Source organism: Blastomyces dermatitidis, assembly GCF_000003525.1.
Source record: "Blastomyces dermatitidis ER-3 genomic scaffold supercont1.1, whole genome shotgun sequence".
Lineage (NCBI taxonomy): Eukaryota > Fungi > Ascomycota > Eurotiomycetes > Onygenales > Ajellomycetaceae > Blastomyces > Blastomyces dermatitidis.
Window position 1 is genome coordinate 7906045 of NW_025544774.1, and position 20782 is coordinate 7926826.

The window sequence follows — 20782 nt, forward strand, 5'->3', positions numbered from 1 at the left end:
GTGCAACAACTTCCTCTAAACCAGGATTCGCTTGCATATCCCACATTGTGGTGTTCTTCGTCGCCATTTCCCATGTGGCTGGTAGCTGAATACAGGGTTTGAACTTCTCCACGCCTGAAAATGGCTATCTGCTTTCCCTTGACAGGACACAGCTCCTCCATCTTCGGTAATCCACCTTTCTCTGATGCTGTACCAAACAGCACTGCTGAAGCCTTATCTATCATTTTGTTGCTTCGGATGGGCTATTTTGAATTTCCTTTTTCCTTTGAATTTCCTTTTTCCGCTATGTTCAGCACTTTCTTTGTATTCTTCTGGGTCTCGTCGAGATGAGTCCTCGAAAGGCGATCGATCCGGAGTCATGACGCGTAATTGACCCCTCTGGTCGGTGAACTGCGACTGCGGAACATGTATAATCCCCAATTCCTGCAATAAGTTATGCTTCCTCGGATATTGTCTTTTTATATTTCTTGGTTGCTCCTCTTCCTCTGGCTCAAAAGTTCCCTGCGGCCAATGGTCCATATAGTCGTATGGGCGGTATTTGAAGTTCGGGTTCTTCAGAGTCAGCCTCTCGACTCCCTCCTGAAATAGCTGACGATAATTGTTCTGAAGACGCTCTGGTAGCTTTTTCAACGCTCGCGGGTCGATCTCATATAACACTTCTTCCCCCTGTTGAACTGACGCCACTGATGTTCTGTTCGTGTCGGAATCGTCGTCACTGGGCCTCTCGCAGCTACTTCGGAATAGAAACTTGTGTTGATCCCTCTGTTCCCTGGTTGAGCACTCCTCTGTCATTTCCTTCTACGGCTATCATCTGCTGCTCAGTGTGCTGTGCGAAATTCAACTTGCCACTCTTCAAAAGCGCAGTCGTCCCCCTGCCCTGTAACCAGCTAGCCTTCTTCTGGGAACCAGATGAGTCTCTCCATAGAACATGGATACATGGATACTTTGACGCCTGGCCTTCTGGCTGTGTCGGAGCTACGTCGCTCAGTTGTATGTGATGAGGATGTTGTACGCGACATCAAAGCAACACAAAGAAATTAGAGACAGCGTTATGGATCTATCCCTCATTCCTGTTCTTCGGGCACTTGTGCGGATTATTCACTTTATATGATTATATACCTCTCAATACAGAGCACAATAGGCACACAGTCTTTCGTACCGCTTTTTGTTTTAGCATCGTAATTCTATTCATCAATGTTATGAGAGCATTCGATAAATTCGCGTCCAACAAGAATAATACTAGTAAAGAATGCCGGGGACCCGACACTTCTCAAACCGTTGTTAGGTGGTGGATACTACACCCTCCGTCAATGAAAAATACTATTTCCAGAAGGCACCAAAGTTCTGTGGATTTAAACCTGGTCCGGCCAATTGCGTTCGGTAGGCGTAAAATGAATAAAGCACCCAGGGTCGTGATGGCTCAATGCAAAATCAAAGTATGGAATTTACTATGCTAAGATCCGTGAATATCTATTTCTCTGTTAATCATTTCATACATAGATCCATGGCCGCCGTCAATTCAACCAGAAGATTAGACAGTGACGAACATTACATATGTTTTCTCCCACTAATGTCTTTACCCGATCGGCAATTCAATTTAAAATTAGCTAGTAAGTAAGGTGAGGAAGTGCAACGGAAACAGCTTCTTCAATATCTGGAGCTATAGACCGTAGATAAAAACACGATCACTATACAGAAAATAGCCGCATACAAGAATGGGGGGCCTTCTCCTGTAATTGCGGCCTAGGTTGCATCGGAAAAAGAGTCCCTTCAATGTATCGCCAGGGAGCGATTAGCATGCTCGGGAACTTGATGCACAAAATCTATATTGAACGAATTTCATTTTTGTGGCCTCCTTTGCGCCTAAAAAGGTTGGTTCTCATTTTTGTGTCAGGGCATCGGCCTCACCGCTCCATCCGCAGTTGTACGCAACCGAGGTGGTAGGGTGATTGAGATGATTGCGTGACCAGGGATGGCAAAGAGCTGCGGATTGATCTCCATAGGGGTTACAAAGGATGAAATAGATGGAAATGAAGAAGCATGTTGGGAACTCTTCAGACCCAGATCAGCTCCCATTGTCCCTCACAATTATACATACGCAGTAGGTGCATTTCAAAATTTTGGAACGTAGAATCTGGTGTCCACTCGGGGTGGTCCAGCTTGCTTAAAGAAAAAAGCAAAAGGTAAAAAAAACAAAGGAGCACCAAAATCGCATGCCCTAACCTAAGTCTTTGGCGCATCGTCACAGCGGAAGTATGGGAGACGTTGAAATTGGCCAATTACGGTTCCTGAGATGCCAAGCCCAAGCCTTATTTTGGGTTAGTGCCTTCAGTTCGCCGATACCAATTTTTTTTGAGGTTTACTTAATTTGGTTTTGTCAGACAGAACAGTTTTCATATTGAGCCCCATAATGATTCGAACATATGTCGGGCAAAGATGCTAATCAAGGCATTTCCACTGGAATGGAAGCTACGGGGCAGGCGCTGGCCCAACCAACAAATCAAAATGACTTGATTGTCCAGGCGAGAGCCCAAAGACAGCTCCCACAGCTGAATTCAAATGAAGGGCTCTTTTCGCAGCTCGCGAGCAACCCTTTCTTTACAGCAGTATGTTATACCAATCGAGTAGCGTGGATATCGTTCGTCTATAGGCTAACATGGATATGGTACTGATAGGGTTTTGGTCTTGCTGGCCTTGGGGCCGGCCTGACACTTGCCCAGCGGGGGATTAGACGTGGAGCTGTTCTCCTCCGTAGGCGCATGCTTGTCGAAGTGGAAATAAATATCAAGGATGACTCGTACGGCTGGTTTCTACATTGGATGACGTTATATCAACGGTCGCAACTTCAAAGAACACCGACCGCCCAAAAATCCGGCTTCGTCGATTCCCTCCTGCGGAGACTCACACCAGGAATGCGACAATTGTCGATCCAGACGCAGAAAGTAGAACATCCCAATGGCGCGATGCATACACAATTTGCACTTATACCTGGACCTGGCAAACATGTTCTCCGGTATAAAAACGCTTTTATCTTCGTCAATCGCGTGCGAGAAGCCAAATCAAGAGACCACCAAACCGGACGACCGTGGGAAACGGTTACCCTAACTACGCTCTATTCTCAACGTCATATTTTTGAAGACTTATTTAAGGAGGCCCACGAGTACGCTGCGCGGTCGCAAGAAGGGAAAACTGTAATATACAATTCCTGGGGCACCGAGTGGAGGCAGTTTGGCCAATCTCGGCGCAAAAGGCCGTTGGAATCCGTTATTTTGGATAAGGGGGTTAAAGAACGGATTGTGGATGATGTGAAGGATTTTCTCGAGAGTGGATCCTGGTACTATGATCGCGGCATTCCTTATAGACGGGGTTATCTCCTTCATGGTCCCCCGGGCAGCGGCAAGAGCTCATTTATTCAAGCACTCGCGGGCGAGCTGGATTACGACATTGCCATCCTCAACTTGAGCGAGAGAGGTCTGACCGACGATCGCCTGAACCACCTTCTCACCATCATACCTTCCCGCACCCTGGTACTATTGGAAGATGTAGATGCCGCCTTCGGGAACCGGCGCGTGCAGTCCGACGCCGATGGATATAGGGGAGCCAATGTGACATTTTCAGGCCTCCTTAATGCGCTTGATGGCGTGGCTAGTGCTGAAGAACGCATAATTTTTTTGACGACAAACCACATTGAGCGGCTTGACGAGGCTCTCGTCCGACCGGGCCGTGTGGATATGACCGTCAGACTTGGCGAAGCTACAAGGTATCAAGTGGCACAACTCTGGGAGCGGTTTTACGGCGATTTTGACAAGACGGGTTTCTATCAGACTCAGTTTTTGGAAAAGCTTTATAAGTTGGGTATTATAGAGGATGAGAATGGCCACAAAATTCCAGCGGAAAGTGCCACAAGTGCTGCAGCCCTGCAAGGGCTCTTTTTATACAACAAGGGTGACATGGAAGGTGCTATCAGGATGGCAGAAGGCCTTGTGTCGGAGGAATAGCTTTAATTCCCTAGATAGCGGGGAACGAATTTGTACACTATTTACTCCAGATCCATTAATCTATTTTCCGGAGGTTTTGACCAATATCTCCCTCCTATCCAGATATTCTCAACTATTGCATCTGAGTCTCCACCTTCTCTGGCGTCGGTTGGGCTATTGACGAAGCGAATAGGAATTGATACCAGGCCTCACTGCACCTCTGAAGGATGTGCCTGTCTGGCGCATAACGATTCTTGCAGCGATGTGATCAGCCTGCACCATCCCACCCAATCGTTCGTATTATTGGAGGACTATCTTCGCGCGGTCATGTAACACCATCACGTGATATATATTTTCCTATTTTAGTAACTAACCGACGTCACGATCTCAACAACAGCCTCGTCAAAGCTCTCCTGCCCAATAGTAACCGCGCCCTTTGCGCCGCGCTCCTTTAGCGTTTCTGCTAAAGCCACTACTTTTCCAGTCGGGCAGTGCCAAGAAAAGGACACCAACCACCAGCTTCACAGCCCCTGGTCAGAGTCACTCTTTCGAACTTCGAAGCGCCGAACAGTTGATGTACTTTCAGGGATAGCCTCCAATCATCTTGACCTCACGTTCAGCAGCAAGGTATCTCGAGATCTCTTCCTCGAGGTCTGACGAACGTGATGCGGCCTTCGAATACTGTTGAACAATACTTAGTCTCACCGATTCTTTGCTCTAGCTTGGTTCTTCCTGCAAAGCGCCAGGAACTTGAACCCGAAAAAGCAATTTTATGTTGGTGATGGGATTTAACATCCATCCAATCCCGTCCCACTGGTCCCCAGGGCTGGTGTGCGGATAGATTCCACCTATCCTTCCTTCATGCTAGGCGTCAAACTATTGCGCTCGGCGCAATGGCAGGAGAACGCAAGGGTTTTTTCCTCTACATCCTGCATTGAGCTTTTCCTATTGATCAGCCGCTTTTTGTGGAGGACCTCTGCTATGCATTGAAAAAAATGTCGTTTCCACTGAAGGCGGACTTTTCCTCTCCATTTTAATATTCTATCTTCCCCTCCACTTTAATCATTTTTATTCTTCCTCTTGTTATGCTGGCCAGCCCAAGCTTGGATCGTTATCCTCGTTTCGCCCTCTGGCGTATGGGCCTTCCCTTACTTATCCTTGGGCTCTCACAACTCTCGCTCAAGTAAAGACGTCCCCAAAGCCCTGCGAAACTTACAGGCTGTGAGTTTCTTTCTACTGCCAACTCGTTGCACATCGCTGTTGGCCTGGCCTTCGCTTTCAATAATTGAGGGCAAGAATGGCGAGCCAAACCCAGTTTCAGCTCTTCCCTCAGGTGCAGCCGCAAAATAGACCAAATGGTAATCCATTCAGAAAAGGCCATCGACGCCGCGCTACGAAGTCTCCAGTGGTCTCACCAATCTTGGGAAACGAGAAAGAATCTTCCCAAACCGAAGCCGTCATTCTTCAAATTATCGAGGACACAAATAAGACCACTCTAACACCTCCCCCGCCTGTTCATATTGTGAGGTCAAATTCCCCCACCCTCCGTGCGAAACCAGGAGAAGAAGCGAGAGTTGCAGAATCCCCAAACGGGTCCAATAATGGCAAATCTCCACCTCCCGGGTCTGCTTCACCGGAGCCTATTCGATCTGGATCTCCTGTCCAAATTGAGGTTACCATGCTTAACTCACCGTCCAAATCACCTACTTCACCAGCAATGCCAATGAGGTCAATATTTCCTCGTTACGATCCCAACCTGCCTTTGAATCAGCAACGTTACTATCCCCAACGTTCGGCGCCTAACGATCTTCCACGGGAAGTTATCTCAAGATCTGACTACAGCCCCAGTGTGGCCTCTCAACAATCTGCTTTTCCTCACACGATGCGCGAGTCCACCCAACTAGCCACAGCTGTGAAGCTTTCGTCGTCCGAGCAACTCACACGTCTATGGGAGGCTGCAAATGGAGAAGGGCCGCAGCCTGAACTTGGAACATTTTACTTGCGCCTTTCCAAGTGAGTTGACATCCAATCTTGCAAAATTCACCTTGTAGCCCTCTGCTAATCAACGATCCTACAGAGTGGACCATCTCACATACACATTTGGAAACCAATCTGCGACGCTATATACACTCAAAACTAACACAATGGGTGACGTGGACATTCAAAGATCTCACCCAACCAGAGAGCATACCAAGTCTCCCATTGTTATGCTCAACAGCACGGAAATTAACAGGCCTAATGGTGCTGGTTTTATTACGGTTGTTTTTCCTATGTTGGCGGGGATCTTGGCCAGAGATCAGGCCTTGAGCTTATCAAGGCAACACCAACTAGCTCCAACCGACGCAATGGAAGTGGAGGACGATGCTGTTAGGCGGGCAGAAGCACAGGAGACTTGTATACTGGAGTGGAATGGGGTCCATGGTCGGTACGACGTTCAGCATCAGGCTTTGTTTAATCATCCAAGTGACGACCAGCAAAATGATGTCCAACGCCAAGGATACCCTATCATAAATAAACGGGGCCAAATATTACACCTCACGGTTTCCGCCTCCACAACAGATAGCGCAGAGCTAGGCCATCCTCCATCAATCCTTGTCACAATCCCAGGCCGAGACTCGACTAAGGACACTCCATTGGTAGCTCTAGACTTGGAGACAATGAATCTATCAATTGCAGCGGGTACAATATCTTCCACAATCCCAGCCTTATATTGCATAGACTCCTTAGTTGCCTCAATCCTCATCATGGCAGCGACGGATCAATATATTAGAAACATCCTGGGTGGTATGAGCTTTGAAGCAGCTGTGAGCAAAGGAGAATTCCCTGACCCATATGATGTGGCACCCCCGGGGGCACCTTCGGCAACTTCCTCACAACCACGTTTCAACGGCAAGCTAATCGCGACGCAAGCGGAGCGTGATGAGGCGGAGCAAGAAGCTAAACTGATGTCACAAATTCATTCCTCCCCCAAACGCAAGACGAGTTTTGCGTTTTGGAGAAGGTCGTCGTTTTACTCACCCGAGAAGAAGACAAGAGTGAAAAAAAGTAAGAATAAAAATATCCCGGTTGTGGTTGAGGAGATCGACCTTGAAAACTACGGACGGTATAGCAGCGGATCTCACGAAGGAGAGGAATTACCCGGTATCGCGAGATCCGTGCTGAAGCTGATACTCTGGGGATTAAAAGCTATGGTCTGGGGCCTTACTGTCGCAGTGAAGTTTATTGCATGGTTCCTGGTTAGGTTGACACGGTGCTTTACTAGCGAGAAATTTTAGCCCAGGGAAGAAATTACGAGGCGTTTTTCAGATAGGAGTTCCGGAGCATGATTCAGGAGTGTATCAAACACCCGATAAAACCTGTAATCACAAATGGGACTGGGATATGATAATATTATTTCTACTGGCGACAATTTGTAGGGTAGCTGGGCTTCATTCATGAGCTTTACTTATGTTTCTATCAAACGAGCCTGGGAAGCTGGAGGGCGCTTTGTTCTATTTTGCTACCCTATTTTATATATATATATATTTCCCCCTTTATTTATGCACATTTTTGCCTTTCACTTCTACAATATTTTGCATTCCATTGGTCGTACATACGCACCCCCTTACGCCGTCTCACCTCCCCTACAGCTTCACTTTTCTTTTCTCATACTGTTTTCACACAAATGCTGGAGGGACAGGGCCGCAGCACAAGCACTTAATGCGCAGCTAGAGAACATGATTGATACACGCACACGTAGAAACTAGCCAAAGCCCACTTAAATGACTTGATGAGTGAAATATGAGTGAGTGCCAAATCACTCAGTTGACTTCCAGGTGCAGATTACACCTTCATGAAAAAAAAGGCATAACCTCAGCGATAGCTGAAGAATTCATATACTTAAGATCAGAAACGAAACGGCCGGCGGTAGTAGAGGTGGCCTCCAAAATTCTCCTCCTAACGACTCGCATGGTAAAAGTTAAGGTACTGTACAAAAAACCTGCTAAAAGTTATTGGCTCTTCCCAACCATCTATATGCATATTCATTGAACCAATCCAATCAACGGACTCCAGAAAATAGAAGCTAAATACAAACAAGGTGCGAAGCAAGGTAATCCAATAAGGGTATCGTGTCAAAAAAATATATCAGAACAAGGTGTATCGGCGTCTTCACTTCTCCATTCTGTCTACCAGCAGGGACGACAGGTAGTCGACCGTCATATTCAGAATCTAGAAATCCAAATATAGTAATCAAAAATCAGAATATACATTACTGAACAGAAAACCATCAAAAGAAACTCAATTCGTCATCACTCGAACCAACAATATTACAACCCGCTGCTTGCAGGATGGGTTGTTTTTGTAACGAGGTAGAAGATCGTGTCGTCCGGAGGCGTGCTCCCGGAGGAGTGGCGCAGGAGAATAGCTTGCTAGCGATGGGTGTACAGAGACTTTTGCGCCGCAAAAGGTAACGGGGAGATGGTTCTCTGGCCAGGACATCTTCGTCATCACCGTCACTGTCATCATTGTGATCGCTAAGGTCATAGTCACGGTTATAGTCACTGCGATCAGAGCCCGGCAGCATTCTCTCCCTTTCCTCTTGAATCAAAAAACTGCTCGATTCCGTGTCTATGTATTTATTTCTGTCATGGACGATGACAACTTCAACCGCCTTGTCGGCAGTCTGTGGCCCTGGGAGTCTAACCTCCATAGTTGCAGGGTTGAGCAATGAACGATTGATATCCGTTCGTTGGCATAAAGGCCTTGTTTTCGTTATACTTGGTTCAACGACATAATGTTTCTTCTTCGTGATTTTCGAGCGCTTGAATCGATCAAAGATCAATAGGTTAGAGTCATGGCTCTCACGTTCATCGATGTAAAAACTCCAAGAACGGCTTTTCCCGGACCGTAGCCGGCGAGGAGGTGCTTTTAGTGACGATGAATATGTTGTTCTCGCGTGTTTTCCTGATACCAAGTTTGGAGAATTGACACCGCGCTTCCTTTTCCGAGACCAAGATGGAGAGGTAAATTCTGATGAAGTAATGCTCGAGTTATAGCCTTCCGAACAGGCCGAGAATGTGCTGGAGCCTCTAGATGCTGTCGCATCATCTGCATCACTTGAAGTTGGCAGCTCATCCGGAGGATTTGGCAGGAATTGGTTCTGGGCCTTACATGCTCGCAGACTCCTGTATGCTCCGCTGGCCGGAGCCGCAGCGATCCACTCTCCGATGCTCTCTTCCCATATATAACCAGTTTTGGATAGAGCTAACGACGGAGTTAGGGGTATGATTTCGTCGTGTCCTAGGGGCCCATTAGAATATCTCGCCGCTTTGGTCTGTATGTGGGCTGCCCACGAATGGTGATCGGGATGAAGAGTAGATTCCGCAAATTTTAGTGCCGCGTCCACTGCTACCTTACCTAGAAGCGCCTTGAGTGCAGGATATGGTTGTAGGTTGTCCTCTGTGAGTGCATCAGTAAAGATTTGCAGCTGAGTGAATCCATCTTCACTGAGTGCTCGACCGCAACTGTGCGATACGTGCGTCACAAAAGTCGATAGGCTGGCTGTGAGGTCCTTTCGACTTTTCAATGTACGAGTGAAATATTCGAAAGTGCTTAAAAGTTTTGTTGCTCCAGGGACGGCTGTCTGTCCCTCCTTTTTGGCGCCCTCCCAGCTGCATTTAAGAATGTAATCTGCCATCAAAATATGTCCCACTCGTAGCAGCTCTGATCTTGGGCGATCCTGTGCTAGATCGAAGGACGCGTCTAGTATATCATGCTGTATTATGGCTGAAACTCTAACCAAAATGTGGTGCATTGGAGATGCACTTGGTACGAAAGTGGGTGAATGGGTTGTAAACCGTACGATGTGAGCACTGTAGAGAATGCCTAAAATACTCGATATGCTGTTGTTCAAAGCAAGTGATAAATGTTCATTAGCTTTTGACTCTGGGTTCTCAGGAAGGTTACGACGTGAAGAATCTAGTTTGCATCTTCCTTCATCGCATTTTTGTAGTTTATCCGTGTCCGCAGCCAATTCTAAGGTTGGTAAGCTGCAGCGAGTATTCGATCGAGAAGCCGCAAGAATCGTATTCACAATAAACAAAACAGACGCGGAGCAATCGTCGTCTTCGCATGATATCGACCTAAGGGCATGAGTCACGAATGGTTTCATGGACTCCGTAACTATCCATTCAACTGGCACGATACCGTCCCGCAATAAAGACCCAACCTCGCGAAAAAAGAAGCTTATATGGCTAGCTTTGTTGACATAAGTTGCTAATGTATGAAATACACCAAAACTTCCGGACGAAAACAAAGAACAGTCCAGATGTCTAGGGCCTTCGATGCTCTGGGTAACAGAGAGCAAAGCTGATAATATTTCCTGCGCAGCATCATACGAAACCGAGTCGATCGAGTTTAGCACTAGCTGGCGCGCTATCATAGGGGATATCCATCTGTGCCGAATCGCGTCGCAGACCAAACGAATCCCATGGAGGCGGACGAGCGACTTAAGCGGTTTCCATCCAGCATTAGATATACCATAGATGCTTTCTAGCTCTGTGAAAATAAGATCTGCAACATCAACCTTTTCGTTCTTGTCCTCACAATTATCCACAGCTTCCTGTTCGCTCGCAATATACATAGAAGTTGTACCCAGAGCCATCGACATAAGCGATCGTGCTCCGGGACCAGAACTCTTTTCCGGAGCTGTCATTGTGAGAAATGTATCCCAAACTTGGAATATCCCTTGCGCTATGGCAATATAGGACGGGTCGTTATATTCATTACACGAATCCTTCCAAATCCTCTGGCTATTCCATCCAGCGTAAGCAGGTAATTTCCGTTTCATAGGACCTCGACGAGAATTTTGAGTTGATGAGTCTTCATTGGAGTCTGCAATGGCCGCAACCCCACTTGCATCTCCATTTGGCTCCTCCATCTCCGGACATTGTCTCTTTTTCCCTTTGATTAACGGCGTGGGAATGGAAAACTCCCCGGGTTGTAGCTTCAGCGTCTCCGGACTCCTCACAACGACCCTTGACCGGCTACCAGTACGAGCGGAATATTTATGTCTAATGTGCTTGCGCACGGCACCCCCTGGGACCCAAGTTGGATCATCGGGGGTGGATTCGGAGTCGGACTCGGAAGCTCCTCGCGCCCCCTTGGCCGCCGAATTGCTTTTCTGACTTGATCCAGATACAGTGGTACCATTCAGATTCGGAGCTCCCAGTGGGGTTATCTTCCAATGTTTTTCCAGGCGCAGTATAGTGGAGGTCAAAGGACGCAGCGCCCTATTGCACCACCTCGACGTGATGGAGACTTCGGATGCGGAGGGTCTTAAACGCGAAGCGGCCGAATTCATCGTCATTCTGAGGAAAAGAGCGGACCTTTGGATCTGGGAAACTTTTTGCGCTGCTATTAATACTATTGTTTTTAACGACGCCAATTTGGGCAAATAATATCACCATTGCCATACCAATTCAATCCAACACGACCACCCTTCGCTGCCGCATCCATCAGCGGCCAGCTCTCCCCACCTCCGCAAGTCCTATCGTAACCTAGAGAATAAAGTCATGAGGGAATTAAAACGATGCATTAATATATTTGGACAAGTAACTGGGCTTTAAGATATATAATTGAGGCTATACTGTCATTATGTTGGTACAGAGTCGAGAGTCGAAGCTCTGGTCCTTGTGGAAGTAAACAATGGAGTGTCACGTGTTTTGATTTTAGTCTTGGCGTGCGTCATAACCGTTCGGGACAACACTGGTAAACTGGCGGTTACAGAGACCAAAATGTGAATCGAGAGAAGATGTCAATCATTTTTAAGCCTATCCCTATAGTACAAGTATTATCCACTTTTCCTGTTGCTCGTGAAATGACATGTCATCAACTATACATACAGTAAGGGAAATGAAATAAAAGAAAAAAAAAAAGTAAAAGGACATGGGAAGTGGACAGGATCGTTGAAAAGCAGATTGAAAAAATGAAAACCATGCTATGTAAGTCCCCTATATTTTATACAACGAAGTAGTACCGCAAATAAAGGAAATGACTGTATATAGAAAAAAGCAAAAATAAAACAATACTTTGTGAGTAGAGATGGTTGCAAGACAACGGGGGAGATCTATGTTCAAAAAGGGCGTAGCAGCACAATCGTCCATATGACTCAACAAATGATGTCAGCTCAAAAGCTGGAACGTTCGAGTTCCTTCTCTTTTCTGTCTAAGAATGGGTTGGTAAACAAGATATTCCCCTCTCAGCGGTGTTATAGGTATCTGTAGCTAGGTAATTCCAGGGGAAACGGGGGGGTTGGGCTGGATTTATTAAAAGAGAAAAACGAGAGAGATAATAATAACACTTATAGAAACGGGGGCAATTAAATGATCAAAAATGGTCGGAGGGGGCTTCGGAATAATACAAGTAAATATACACCCAACTTAGGTGGCCTGAACATTGGATTGCTTCGATCCACGGAGCTTAGGGTTGCTGGTTGCAGCCCGTTTCTTCTGTTTGGAGCGGGGACTGCTGGATTCGCCCCCCTCAATAAACTTCAATAGCTCATCAATGCTTCTCGAGTCCAGCCCGATGTTTTTGGAGGCTGCCCCATTAGTGGTCGCTGGTGCATTTTGGCCGACCTGAGGCTGAGGTTTAGTTCCCATCGTCACTCGTGGGGAGAGATTTGTTCGGCGCAGTCTGCGAGCTTGGATATCCTTCGCGTGCTTGGCGATGGACACGGCATTCTGAGTAAGCTGTTCAAGCCAGCTTTCTGCTTCCTTGGTATTTCGGTCGTTGGGACCCAGTTCGTTAAGGAAGATGTTGTATGCGTCCCGCATACGGTTCACGGCAGCCTTTGAGTCCTGGTCAAGAGCAAGGGCCTGGGCGAGCTGGAAGAGAATGGTAGCGGTGTTAATGGATTGTCTTCCAAAGAGGCCTTCGCAGACGGTCAGCGAAGCCTCAAACCATTTTCGGGAATCGGGGTATTTCTTGAGGTGCTGAAGCATGACAGCAGCATTGTTCATGGTTGTAATCGAGTCAGGGTGATGAGAACCGTAGATAATCTTCCAGAGTTCGGATGCATGTCTGATGTAAACTAGAGCAGTCTGCGTGTGGCCAGACGCATGCTCGAACAAGCTAAGATTGAGGTAGCTCAAAATAGTGTCAGCGGAGTCAACGCCCATTGTTCTCTCAGTAACAATGACGGCTTTCCGCGCCAACTCAACAGCGGCTTCCTTCTCGTCTGTCTGATAGTAAAGCATGGAGAGCTGATGATACAACTTGGCAACTTCAGGATGAAGGATGCCGTAGATCTGCTCGTGAAGAGAGAGGGACTCCAAGATAAGTTCCTGTCCAATTTCCTTCTGGTTCTGCATTATAGAAATTCGCCCAGCTTCCAGGGCTTCCTCCGCAAGCGCACTTCGCGGGGAAGCATCCTTAACGAGAGGTACAATGTTAAGGATGTCTTCTGGCACAAACGTAACCACGGGCTTAGGGCTTGCCACTGATCGGCTTGGCGAAGCAGCGTTGCTTCCCTTCTTCTTCTTTTTCTTGCTTGGCTCCTCTTGTGAACTATGGGTGCTGCTAGGCGCAGGAGAATGCTCCTGGGACTTGATCTGCGAGTGTTCGAACGTAAACTCGCGGGCACCTATCTGAAGGCCGATTTTAATAGAAATGTCTCGTAGAAGTTGGAGACGTTTGAGCGATGCAGTCCAGTCAGACTCGACGTTGAATCTGAAACGGATTTTGATTTGTTTTTCAATCTCCTCCTTGAGCGAGGTAGGTGTAACCTTTTCGAAAGAGAAGTCACCTTCCGGGTAAATCTCCCTCAATTCCTCATCTATCTCTGGACGTGGGTTTGCATTGACTTCTGTCCCGAGGAAGCAGTTCAATAAATGGGAAACGCAGGAAGCTGTGAAGGGAGGTGGCAGATATCGCAGATACTGGTTGGCGATATGTTTGAAGGCGCGAGAAATCATTTCCTGGATCAGGAGTGCGCTCAAAGCGACTAGTCTTGATCCCTTTTGTTGAGAAAGCTTCGCCAATTTACCCAGGTATCGAACATTGATTCCTCGCTTGTGGAGAAGCTGGGTTAAGGATTGCCCATCCATTGGGAAGCCAACATCGCCATCGTGCAAGTCCTGGATAAGCTCAGGAATAACCTTGGAAGTCAAGTATTCGCAAGCAGAACGGACTTCCTTCTCGTCCTGAGTCCACTCCTCCTTCTCCTCGTCTGTCTGAGGTACTTGACCGCTGAAGACATCAGGGTTGAGGGCAAGCTTAAACGCAGAGATATCAACGCGTTCCTGTTCATCAGCTGCCTTCTTGTCGCCTTCGCCCTGCCCATTGATCGCTGGGGCCTCGGCCTCGTCTCCCTTAGGCACTTCAATGTCTTCAGCCTTCTCAGCTTCTTTTTTCGCAGCCTTTCGCTTCTCAACTTCAGTCTTCACATATTGACCCATCTTATATCTCCAGTACGACTCAACTAGCTCTAGCCTCAGGACAGACATCCTGTGGGGATATGGCTCATGTCCTTCAGCGTCTTCCGACCAAGCTATGTCTAGCGGAGTAATGCGATAGAGATCGAGCACATATTTACGACCATCCGTACCCAAAAGACCCTTTGTTTCTACGCTTCCCTCCAGATCGTGCCTTTTGCCATCTCTGTCCCAGACCGGATGCTTCTTAACGCGCAACGAAGCGGATAGTTTCTCAAACACTGGCACGAAGTCTTTGTGCTCTGCAACGACTTCCTTACCCTCAACTCCACCATAATCGATTTGGTGTTCGCCAGGCTCGCGTTGCTTGAAGATGCCAGGAACAATGCTCTGGCCAACCAACCGTTTACCCAGGTAGTCAACAACAACCGTTCCCGGAGTGAAGAGACCGGGGATGTCGAGCTGATTGACGGCTTTTACGCCCGCAACGTCCTTGCCGACAGCAACCCTGGCAGCTTCGTCACCACCCTCCGACGCAAAAGTTCCAACCCCATCAGCTCCAAAGGAGAAGAATATATTGTTATAGACAAAAATTTGAGCATCCCTCCCTTCAGTTGGATTGAGGGGTGCAATTTCGCCCCTTGCGACCAATACAGCGCCACGAGCAGCTGCATCGTTGTAGTCAGCAAAAAGCTTCGAAGTCAAACGTTCCCGGAAGACTTTGTCCTGGACCGTTTCCCTGGGGAGTTCTCTTGTGCTTTGGAACTCCTCGTTCCAGTCTCTCAAAGTTTCGGAGTTGTCCATGCCAGAAATTAAATAGTTCTCTTGGGAACGGGTGATATCTGACTGATGGGCTGTGACGGGAGATGAGGTGGATGGCACAAGCCATGGGTTGTTAGGAATAGAGTTTTGGAAAGGGAAAGTAGTCAACAAATCCTTTTTGTTGTTTGATTCCTGCAAAGCTTTAAACGCAGAATCGAACGAGGGAGAGAGCATAGAGATTAAAGTCAACAGGGAGTGAGCGCTATAGTTCTTGGGAGCGGGTCTTGGGAAGGGATCGAATTTGGCATTTGAGCACTTGTTCACATAGAATCCAGAAACGTGAGACGTTATCTGATGCTGCTCGCCTTCATTCGTGGTGACCTGGAGATATAATAGGTGCCCACGTTGGCGAAGATGGTAAGGAGGTGGGTTCCAGGGTGAAAGAGAAATTGCTTTGACCGTCTTGGGCACTTGGGGCTGCGCCCGGGGGAGTATCGTTTGCAGGACAGGCGGGGCCGCCATATCATAGTCTACAAGGGCATGATCTTTGGCCTGCGCATCCTGTCCCTCCTTTGTGTCGGATAATTGCTCGCCAGCAGCTACGGAGTCATGAAGTGACAAACCGGCACAGATGCCGTGCAAGTTGTCAACGCGATCGCCAGCAGCGCCGATCAGTTCTCTTATCCGAACAATATGCATCCTAGCCTCCTTCTCAGTGTAGGGGTCCTCGACTAGGACGACTTCCGAATCAGCCTTGAGGTCCTTGACCTCGGACAGTTCGACGTAGTCATTTATCCTCTCTCCGTTATGCTCCAGGTGGAAGCTCGTGTACTGAAAGGTACCCGGCAGCTCAACGATCGATTGACGAACATCCTGGACTTGTTCCTGGCTCGATACCTATAGGGGAGGTAAGCTTTATTAGCTAATGTCGTTTCCGGCGGAGGGAGAGGGTTTCTCACCGTAACTTGTATGTTGTACGGTTCATGCGGAAGCTTGACTGAAATCTGGAAGAGACCTAAATTCAACCCCAAGTCAGTGGCCAGCGGTCTAGTACGTATGATTGATTCATCTGAATGTTCCCACCTCCTCCATCATGTTCTCCGTCTACGTGATTGCCGTTGGGAAGTTGTTCGTCTCCATTCTTCTCCGCAACCTCTGTAATTGAAAGATTAGCGTCCACAATTGATACATCGTTTTTCTATAGTTACCTAGAGATAACTTCAAGGCATTGATTAGCTGCCTGGCTTGCAAATAAAGTTCTCGTACCTTGGGAATGTTCCTTTTCCTTGGTGGGTTGCTCCATTATTAGATTTTGTTATAAAAGAACAAAAAACGATAGCAGCGATGGCAATCGGTCAATCAAACCGAAAGGGTAGTGGAACAGATAAGGGATCCTCCCAAAGCCCTTCTTTTTTTACAACTAGAAACTCAATGGGTGAAATAAAACAACGGATTAATAGAAATGAAAGACGAAAGGGAAAAAAAAATATAGCAAAGGAAGGAAATATAGCAAAGGAAGGGCCGGTCTAAATTGCTGCAAGGAGGGAAAACAGAGCTTTTTTTCTAGTCGATAAAAAAAAAATTCTTTCCCGCCAAAACGGCAGCAAGATCTGGAGAAAATTTCACGGAAGCGGATTTTCCTTTCGGAATGTAACGGGGGTTCAAGTGTTAAACTCGGCGTAAAATAAACATGGGGTTAAACCTTTTCAGGACAGTCAGCGGGCCGAGTGCGAACAACGAATGTAAACGATATTTTCCATCGTCATGAAAAAACAATCAACAGAAATTTACAAGGAGCTTGATAACCACACTATTCTGTCATCAAAGAGTTATGGCTACTGTACTCCGTACGTGTGTGTCTGTTCCCGGAAATATATAGGCGAGGGCGAGATCTATTCAGCCCCATTATTGAAAATTCGAAACCGCAAATGGCGGGTACATACACAATCAATACACATCGTCCCGGGGTGATTTCGCCGTTTAGGGCCATTTCGCCTCGCCCTGCAGTAACTGAAATTGCAAGGATTCTGAATAACATAACCACAGAAAATCTGCCAATCATTCTCAAACTTTACACCTCTAGCACAAAATACTTCTGCATCTCAGCTATCATGACTGGATTTGATGTAGATGAGGTTTGTGTTAGAATAATTGCGGATGTCTGACAAGGTTAATTGATAGAGGTGATGAATTGAATGAAGTGGTGGTGCTATGACCTTCAGAGAAAGGTAGACAAAAGGATCAGAGCCATTTGTTGCTCTCATTATTGCTGTCACAAGCAATGTTCATCCAGATGGCGATTCAGGGATGCAAGGCAGGCAGAGAGCAATGTGTTCATTGTAACTCAACATTCTGCAGTCTCGTTCTAATCAATGCAATTCCAGAACTGAAATGCAGCTGGGACGGGAAAAAGTACAGGAGCCATGACATGCGAGATGATAGCTTATGCGCCACACCTAGGTAACTAGTTATGCATCAAGATCGAGTTGAACAAGATGGTAAGCGCCGAATAATTTTTTGATGGGCCACTTGGCAAAATGTAGCCTGTTGAAAAGATTTTTGGCCTTTTCTGTGATATTAATTGGGGTCTAGAAAGTAGGTATAAATATTCCATTCAAAGAGGTCTCGAGTTGAAACTTGAAGACAAATCATTATTATTATTTTTTGGGTGAGTGATTTGAATAGTCCCATCTGATTGGTGGGTTTAAATTCTGGGGCAAACCCAAAGCCATCCTTGGTTGAACCAACCCTTTTTCGCTAAAACCGCAGCTTTTGTTCCGCGATGTTTGGCTGCGCTGGTCGGTCGGTCACCAACAACAACCCATTGATTTTCCAAGCTGAAATCTGTCACAACGACAACCGACATTCTTTTGCATAAATGCTTTTTTCCTTTCTTATTAACCTTTCGTTTTTTCACAAAGGATATTTTTAATATCAATTCCATTCATTTTCCCCTCATTTCATGCGGACCCCAATGTCTCCACCTTGGTGTTAAACCCATCATTGGACGGCAAGCTGGAAGGTCCAAGGACCCAGTCGCAAATCCTTCAGGTTTAATTTAGCAACACACCGCCTAAATAGGCAACGCGGACCTCCAACCTGAGTAATAATATCTACATCTATGTTTCGCGCTATGCGTTTGAATCGTGTATGTAGCAACGCAAAAGTGTTTTTTCCTCCCAGACCATGGGCGGCTCGCCCCCAATTTCTCCGTCCCTGGAATGTTGTTGTTCCCGCTGCGCGGCGGTGCTATGCGCAGAGCGCACCCCCTGTCGGGCCCCAATCCATTAATCAAGATATGCCTGAAGAGGAAGATGATAAGAGAAAGAATCCGAAAGATGAAGAAGAGCCTTCTCTAAGAACCACCCTCTTTAAGATGATGGAATCTGCAGCGACCATGTTTGCATCAATCGCTGTGCTCGGGTAAGAAGTCAACCTCGCATGGCGCCTTATGCCGCCCTCTTTGGAGCCGGATATCGTTCCCTAACTATTTTTTTTTACACGTCCAGTGCGGCAGGGTACTCTTATCACCGGTACTATAAGTATCTAGTCCTAGCAAAAATGGACAACGCATTCAACCCCGGCGATCCAGCTCTCGAAGTTGCTGGCGTAGCGCCATCAATGGGTACCGATGGCAGTGACACAGGCCACTGGATCGAGCGCGAGGAGCAAAATAAAGTTGATCAAATAGTCAATGGCACCATTCGCGGCCATTACTATCTTCTCATCGGCGAAAAGGGTACAGGGAAGACCTCCATGCTTCTCGACGCCATGAGAAAGATTGATGGCGATGGCGTGGCATTTTTCGAAGCGCATGCAGATCTTGAGATTTTTCGTATCCGCCTTGGCAAGGCCTTGGACTTTGAGTTTCATGAAGAGTATGTATAAAAGTAAAAACATTGAACTTTTAAATATGCCGGGACGCAGTTGTTTTATTAACTAAGCGGATTGTCTGTTATAGCTATATTGGCAGCCTGTTTAGTATTAGAGGGCCCCGAGACACCACTGCCTTGCTAGACATTGAACGAGCTCTTAACAAGCTTGAGAAAGTCGCTCTTGCGCGGCGGCACAAGGGCGGGAAGCCCCTCATTTTAATTGTTAATAGTACCCATCTAGTTCGAGACGACGACGATGGGCGCGATCTGCTAGAAATGATTCAGCAGCGTGCTGAGCAATGGGCAGCAAGTAGCTTGGTTACGATGAGTAAGTAGTTATCCCGCTCAACCACATACGCAACCTACCTTTGTATTAACAGTTCTCTTTTTCTCAGTTTTCAACAGCGATGATTACTGGGTGTATGAGCGGTTAAAACGTTATGGTACCCGAATGGAAATAATTCCTCTCCCGGATCTTCCCAAGGACCGTGCAATAATGGCCTTACGGCAGTACCGACAAAAATATTTCAATGAAACTTTGGACGATTCAATACTCGAAAAAGTGTATGACAAAGTTGGCGGACGACTGACATTTTTGAATCGCGTGGCGAAATCGAAGGACATGATGGAGACCTGCGCGACAATATGCCAAGCAGAGAAGTCATGGTTTCTCAACAAATGCTGGATCTTAGGAGAGGAAATGGACGATGATGTGATGGATGAGCAGAAATACTCGGTATGAAACGCCTCATCCCACCATTTTCTGGAGTCCTTCTTTATCCTTAGCTTCTATTCTTTTTTTTTTTTTTTCTCTTTCGCTGCTGATAATATTCTCCAGTCCGCCGCCATGGTCCTCGCCAAAGAGCTAGTTGACCGAGAAAAGGAAATGGAGTGTACATATGATCCCGAAAAGGGCCATATCCTACCGGAGATTCCTCTCCACGAAGCCCGACAAGTCATGACGAGAGCAGACTTTATCCAAAGCTACGATCACGACAACATATTTACCATCGACTCCAGAGGCATGGTTCGCGCCGACTCTGTCCCGATGCAAATCGCCTTCAGAGAGATATGCTCTGAACCAGGCTTTGCAGAGCATCTGGAGAAGACTCTGGACAGAATCAACGATATTGAAAGCTTGGGCAGGACCCGGGAGCTTACTGTTAAAGACTTTTGGAATAATGGGTCGTTTAAGGCGGTCATTCGTGATACGAAGGGCAGGGAGGCAGGGACTGTTGAGATTGGGGTGGTTAAACCGAAGGATGAGGACGATGATGATTAGAGGGGTGTTTATTCATTGCATTTGAAATGATGGATGGATTCTCCTTTCTTTTTCTTTTCTTTTTCCTTTCTTTTTTTCCTTTACCAAGTATACGGCCCCTTCCATTTCTTATATTTTACAAGACCACTTTCGCTTAAAGAGCTCGATGCAAACATCGACTGTTATCCTCGGGCCTGACATGCGCTCAACATTTCCTATTTTCTGCTGTACTTTCTACGATAGATTTCTTTCGGTGGCTCCATACTTTCTGTGCTGATCTTGCTTAATTTTCTCCCACCATATGTATATAGCTCACTTATCCTGATTCAAAGACTCTCTCTACCTAGCGAAAACTTGTTAATTATCCATTCCACCATAATTTGATGTAAATAGCCTTTACTGATAAAGTGAGGAAAACTCCCTCTAATCCCCTCATTCAGAAGGACAGTTCCCGCAGCAAAATTATATTTATTTGTTTGCTTCATGGCTCTC

At 46.8% G+C, this 20782-nt stretch overlaps 6 protein-coding genes across 7 annotated transcripts; 3 read left to right on the top strand and 3 right to left on the bottom strand.

Moving 5' to 3' along the window:
• Positions 1–213: 213 nt before the first annotated feature.
• On the bottom strand, positions 214–792 carry BDCG_01096 (uncharacterized protein; the record flags this gene model as incomplete). The annotated part of the gene is made up of 1 exon (XM_045416606.1): positions 214–792. One exon carries the CDS (start codon positions 790–792, stop codon positions 214–216), a length of 579 nt encoding a protein of 192 aa, XP_045272298.1.
• A 1580-nt stretch (positions 793–2372) lies between these two features.
• Positions 2373–4297, top strand: BDCG_01097 (mitochondrial chaperone BCS1). The gene is made up of 2 exons (XM_045416607.1): positions 2373–2606; positions 2676–4297. The coding sequence occupies exons 1-2, from the start codon at positions 2424–2426 to the stop codon at positions 3996–3998; spliced, it is 1506 nt and encodes a 501-aa protein (XP_045272299.1). The 5' UTR covers positions 2373–2423; the 3' UTR covers positions 3999–4297.
• Positions 4298–4381: 84 nt separating this feature from the next.
• Positions 4382–7866, top strand: BDCG_01098 (uncharacterized protein). The gene is made up of 2 exons (XM_045416608.1): positions 4382–5990; positions 6055–7866. The coding sequence occupies exons 1-2, from the start codon at positions 5275–5277 to the stop codon at positions 7250–7252; spliced, it is 1914 nt and encodes a 637-aa protein (XP_045272300.1). The 5' UTR covers positions 4382–5274; the 3' UTR covers positions 7253–7866.
• BDCG_01099 lies at positions 7381–11610 on the bottom strand. Of its 2 annotated transcripts, XM_045416610.1 has the most exons (3): positions 11429–11610; positions 9129–11360; positions 7520–9065 (listed from the first exon to the last, which is right to left on the bottom strand). In XM_045416610.1, exons 1-3 carry the CDS (start codon positions 11472–11474, stop codon positions 8245–8247), a joined length of 3099 nt encoding a protein of 1032 aa, XP_045279435.1. In that variant the 5' UTR covers positions 11475–11610; the 3' UTR covers positions 7520–8244. The 2 variants fall into 2 exon arrangements, with proteins under 2 accessions (XP_045279436.1, XP_045279435.1); XM_045416609.1 differs by having other exon boundaries at positions 7381–11360.
• Positions 11611–11753: 143 nt separating this feature from the next.
• BDCG_01100 (protein TIF31) lies at positions 11754–17039 on the bottom strand. The gene is made up of 4 exons (XM_045416611.1): positions 16421–17039; positions 16238–16309; positions 16114–16169; positions 11754–16051 (listed from the first exon to the last, which is right to left on the bottom strand). The coding sequence occupies exons 1-4, from the start codon at positions 16455–16457 to the stop codon at positions 12398–12400; spliced, it is 3819 nt and encodes a 1272-aa protein (XP_045272301.1). The 5' UTR covers positions 16458–17039; the 3' UTR covers positions 11754–12397.
• Positions 17040–17830: 791 nt separating this feature from the next.
• Positions 17831–20780, top strand: BDCG_01101 (uncharacterized protein). The gene is made up of 5 exons (XM_045416612.1): positions 17831–18577; positions 18664–19032; positions 19116–19357; positions 19425–19765; positions 19868–20780. Exons 1-5 carry the CDS (start codon positions 18276–18278, stop codon positions 20309–20311), a joined length of 1698 nt encoding a protein of 565 aa, XP_045272302.1. The 5' UTR covers positions 17831–18275; the 3' UTR covers positions 20312–20780.
• The last annotated feature ends 2 nt before the right edge of the window (positions 20781–20782 follow it).

Coding starts and splice junctions, on each gene's coding strand:
- BDCG_01098 (XM_045416608.1), top strand. CDS start 5,275: ATGGCGAGCCAAACCCAGTTTCAGCTCTTCCCTCAGGTGCAGCCGCAA. Junction 5,991..6,054: donor TTTTACTTGCGCCTTTCCAA/GTGAGTTGACAT, acceptor ACGATCCTACAG/AGTGGACCATCTCACATACA.
- BDCG_01100 (XM_045416611.1), bottom strand. CDS start 16,457: ATGGAGCAACCCACCAAGGAAAAGGAACATTCCCAAG. Junction 16,170..16,237: donor CGGAGAACATGATGGAGGAG/GTGGGAACATTC, acceptor GGTTGAATTTAG/GTCTCTTCCAGATTTCAGTC. Junction 16,052..16,113: donor CGTACAACATACAAGTTACG/GTGAGAAACCCT, acceptor CCTCCCCTATAG/GTATCGAGCCAGGAACAAGT.
- BDCG_01101 (XM_045416612.1), top strand. CDS start 18,276: ATGTTTCGCGCTATGCGTTTGAATCGTGTATGTAGCAACGCAAAAGTG. Junction 18,578..18,663: donor GCATCAATCGCTGTGCTCGG/GTAAGAAGTCAA, acceptor TTACACGTCCAG/TGCGGCAGGGTACTCTTATC. Junction 19,033..19,115: donor GACTTTGAGTTTCATGAAGA/GTATGTATAAAA, acceptor TGTCTGTTATAG/CTATATTGGCAGCCTGTTTA.
- BDCG_01097 (XM_045416607.1), top strand. CDS start 2,424: ATGTCGGGCAAAGATGCTAATCAAGGCATTTCCACTGGAATGGAAGCT. Junction 2,607..2,675: donor GCAACCCTTTCTTTACAGCA/GTATGTTATACC, acceptor TGGTACTGATAG/GGTTTTGGTCTTGCTGGCCT.
- BDCG_01099 (XM_045416609.1), bottom strand. CDS start 11,474: ATGGATGCGGCAGCGAAGGGTGGTCGTGTTGGATTGAATTGGTATG. Junction 11,361..11,428: donor TGTTGGATTGAATTGGTATG/GCAATGGTGATA, acceptor CAGCGCAAAAAG/TTTCCCAGATCCAAAGGTCC.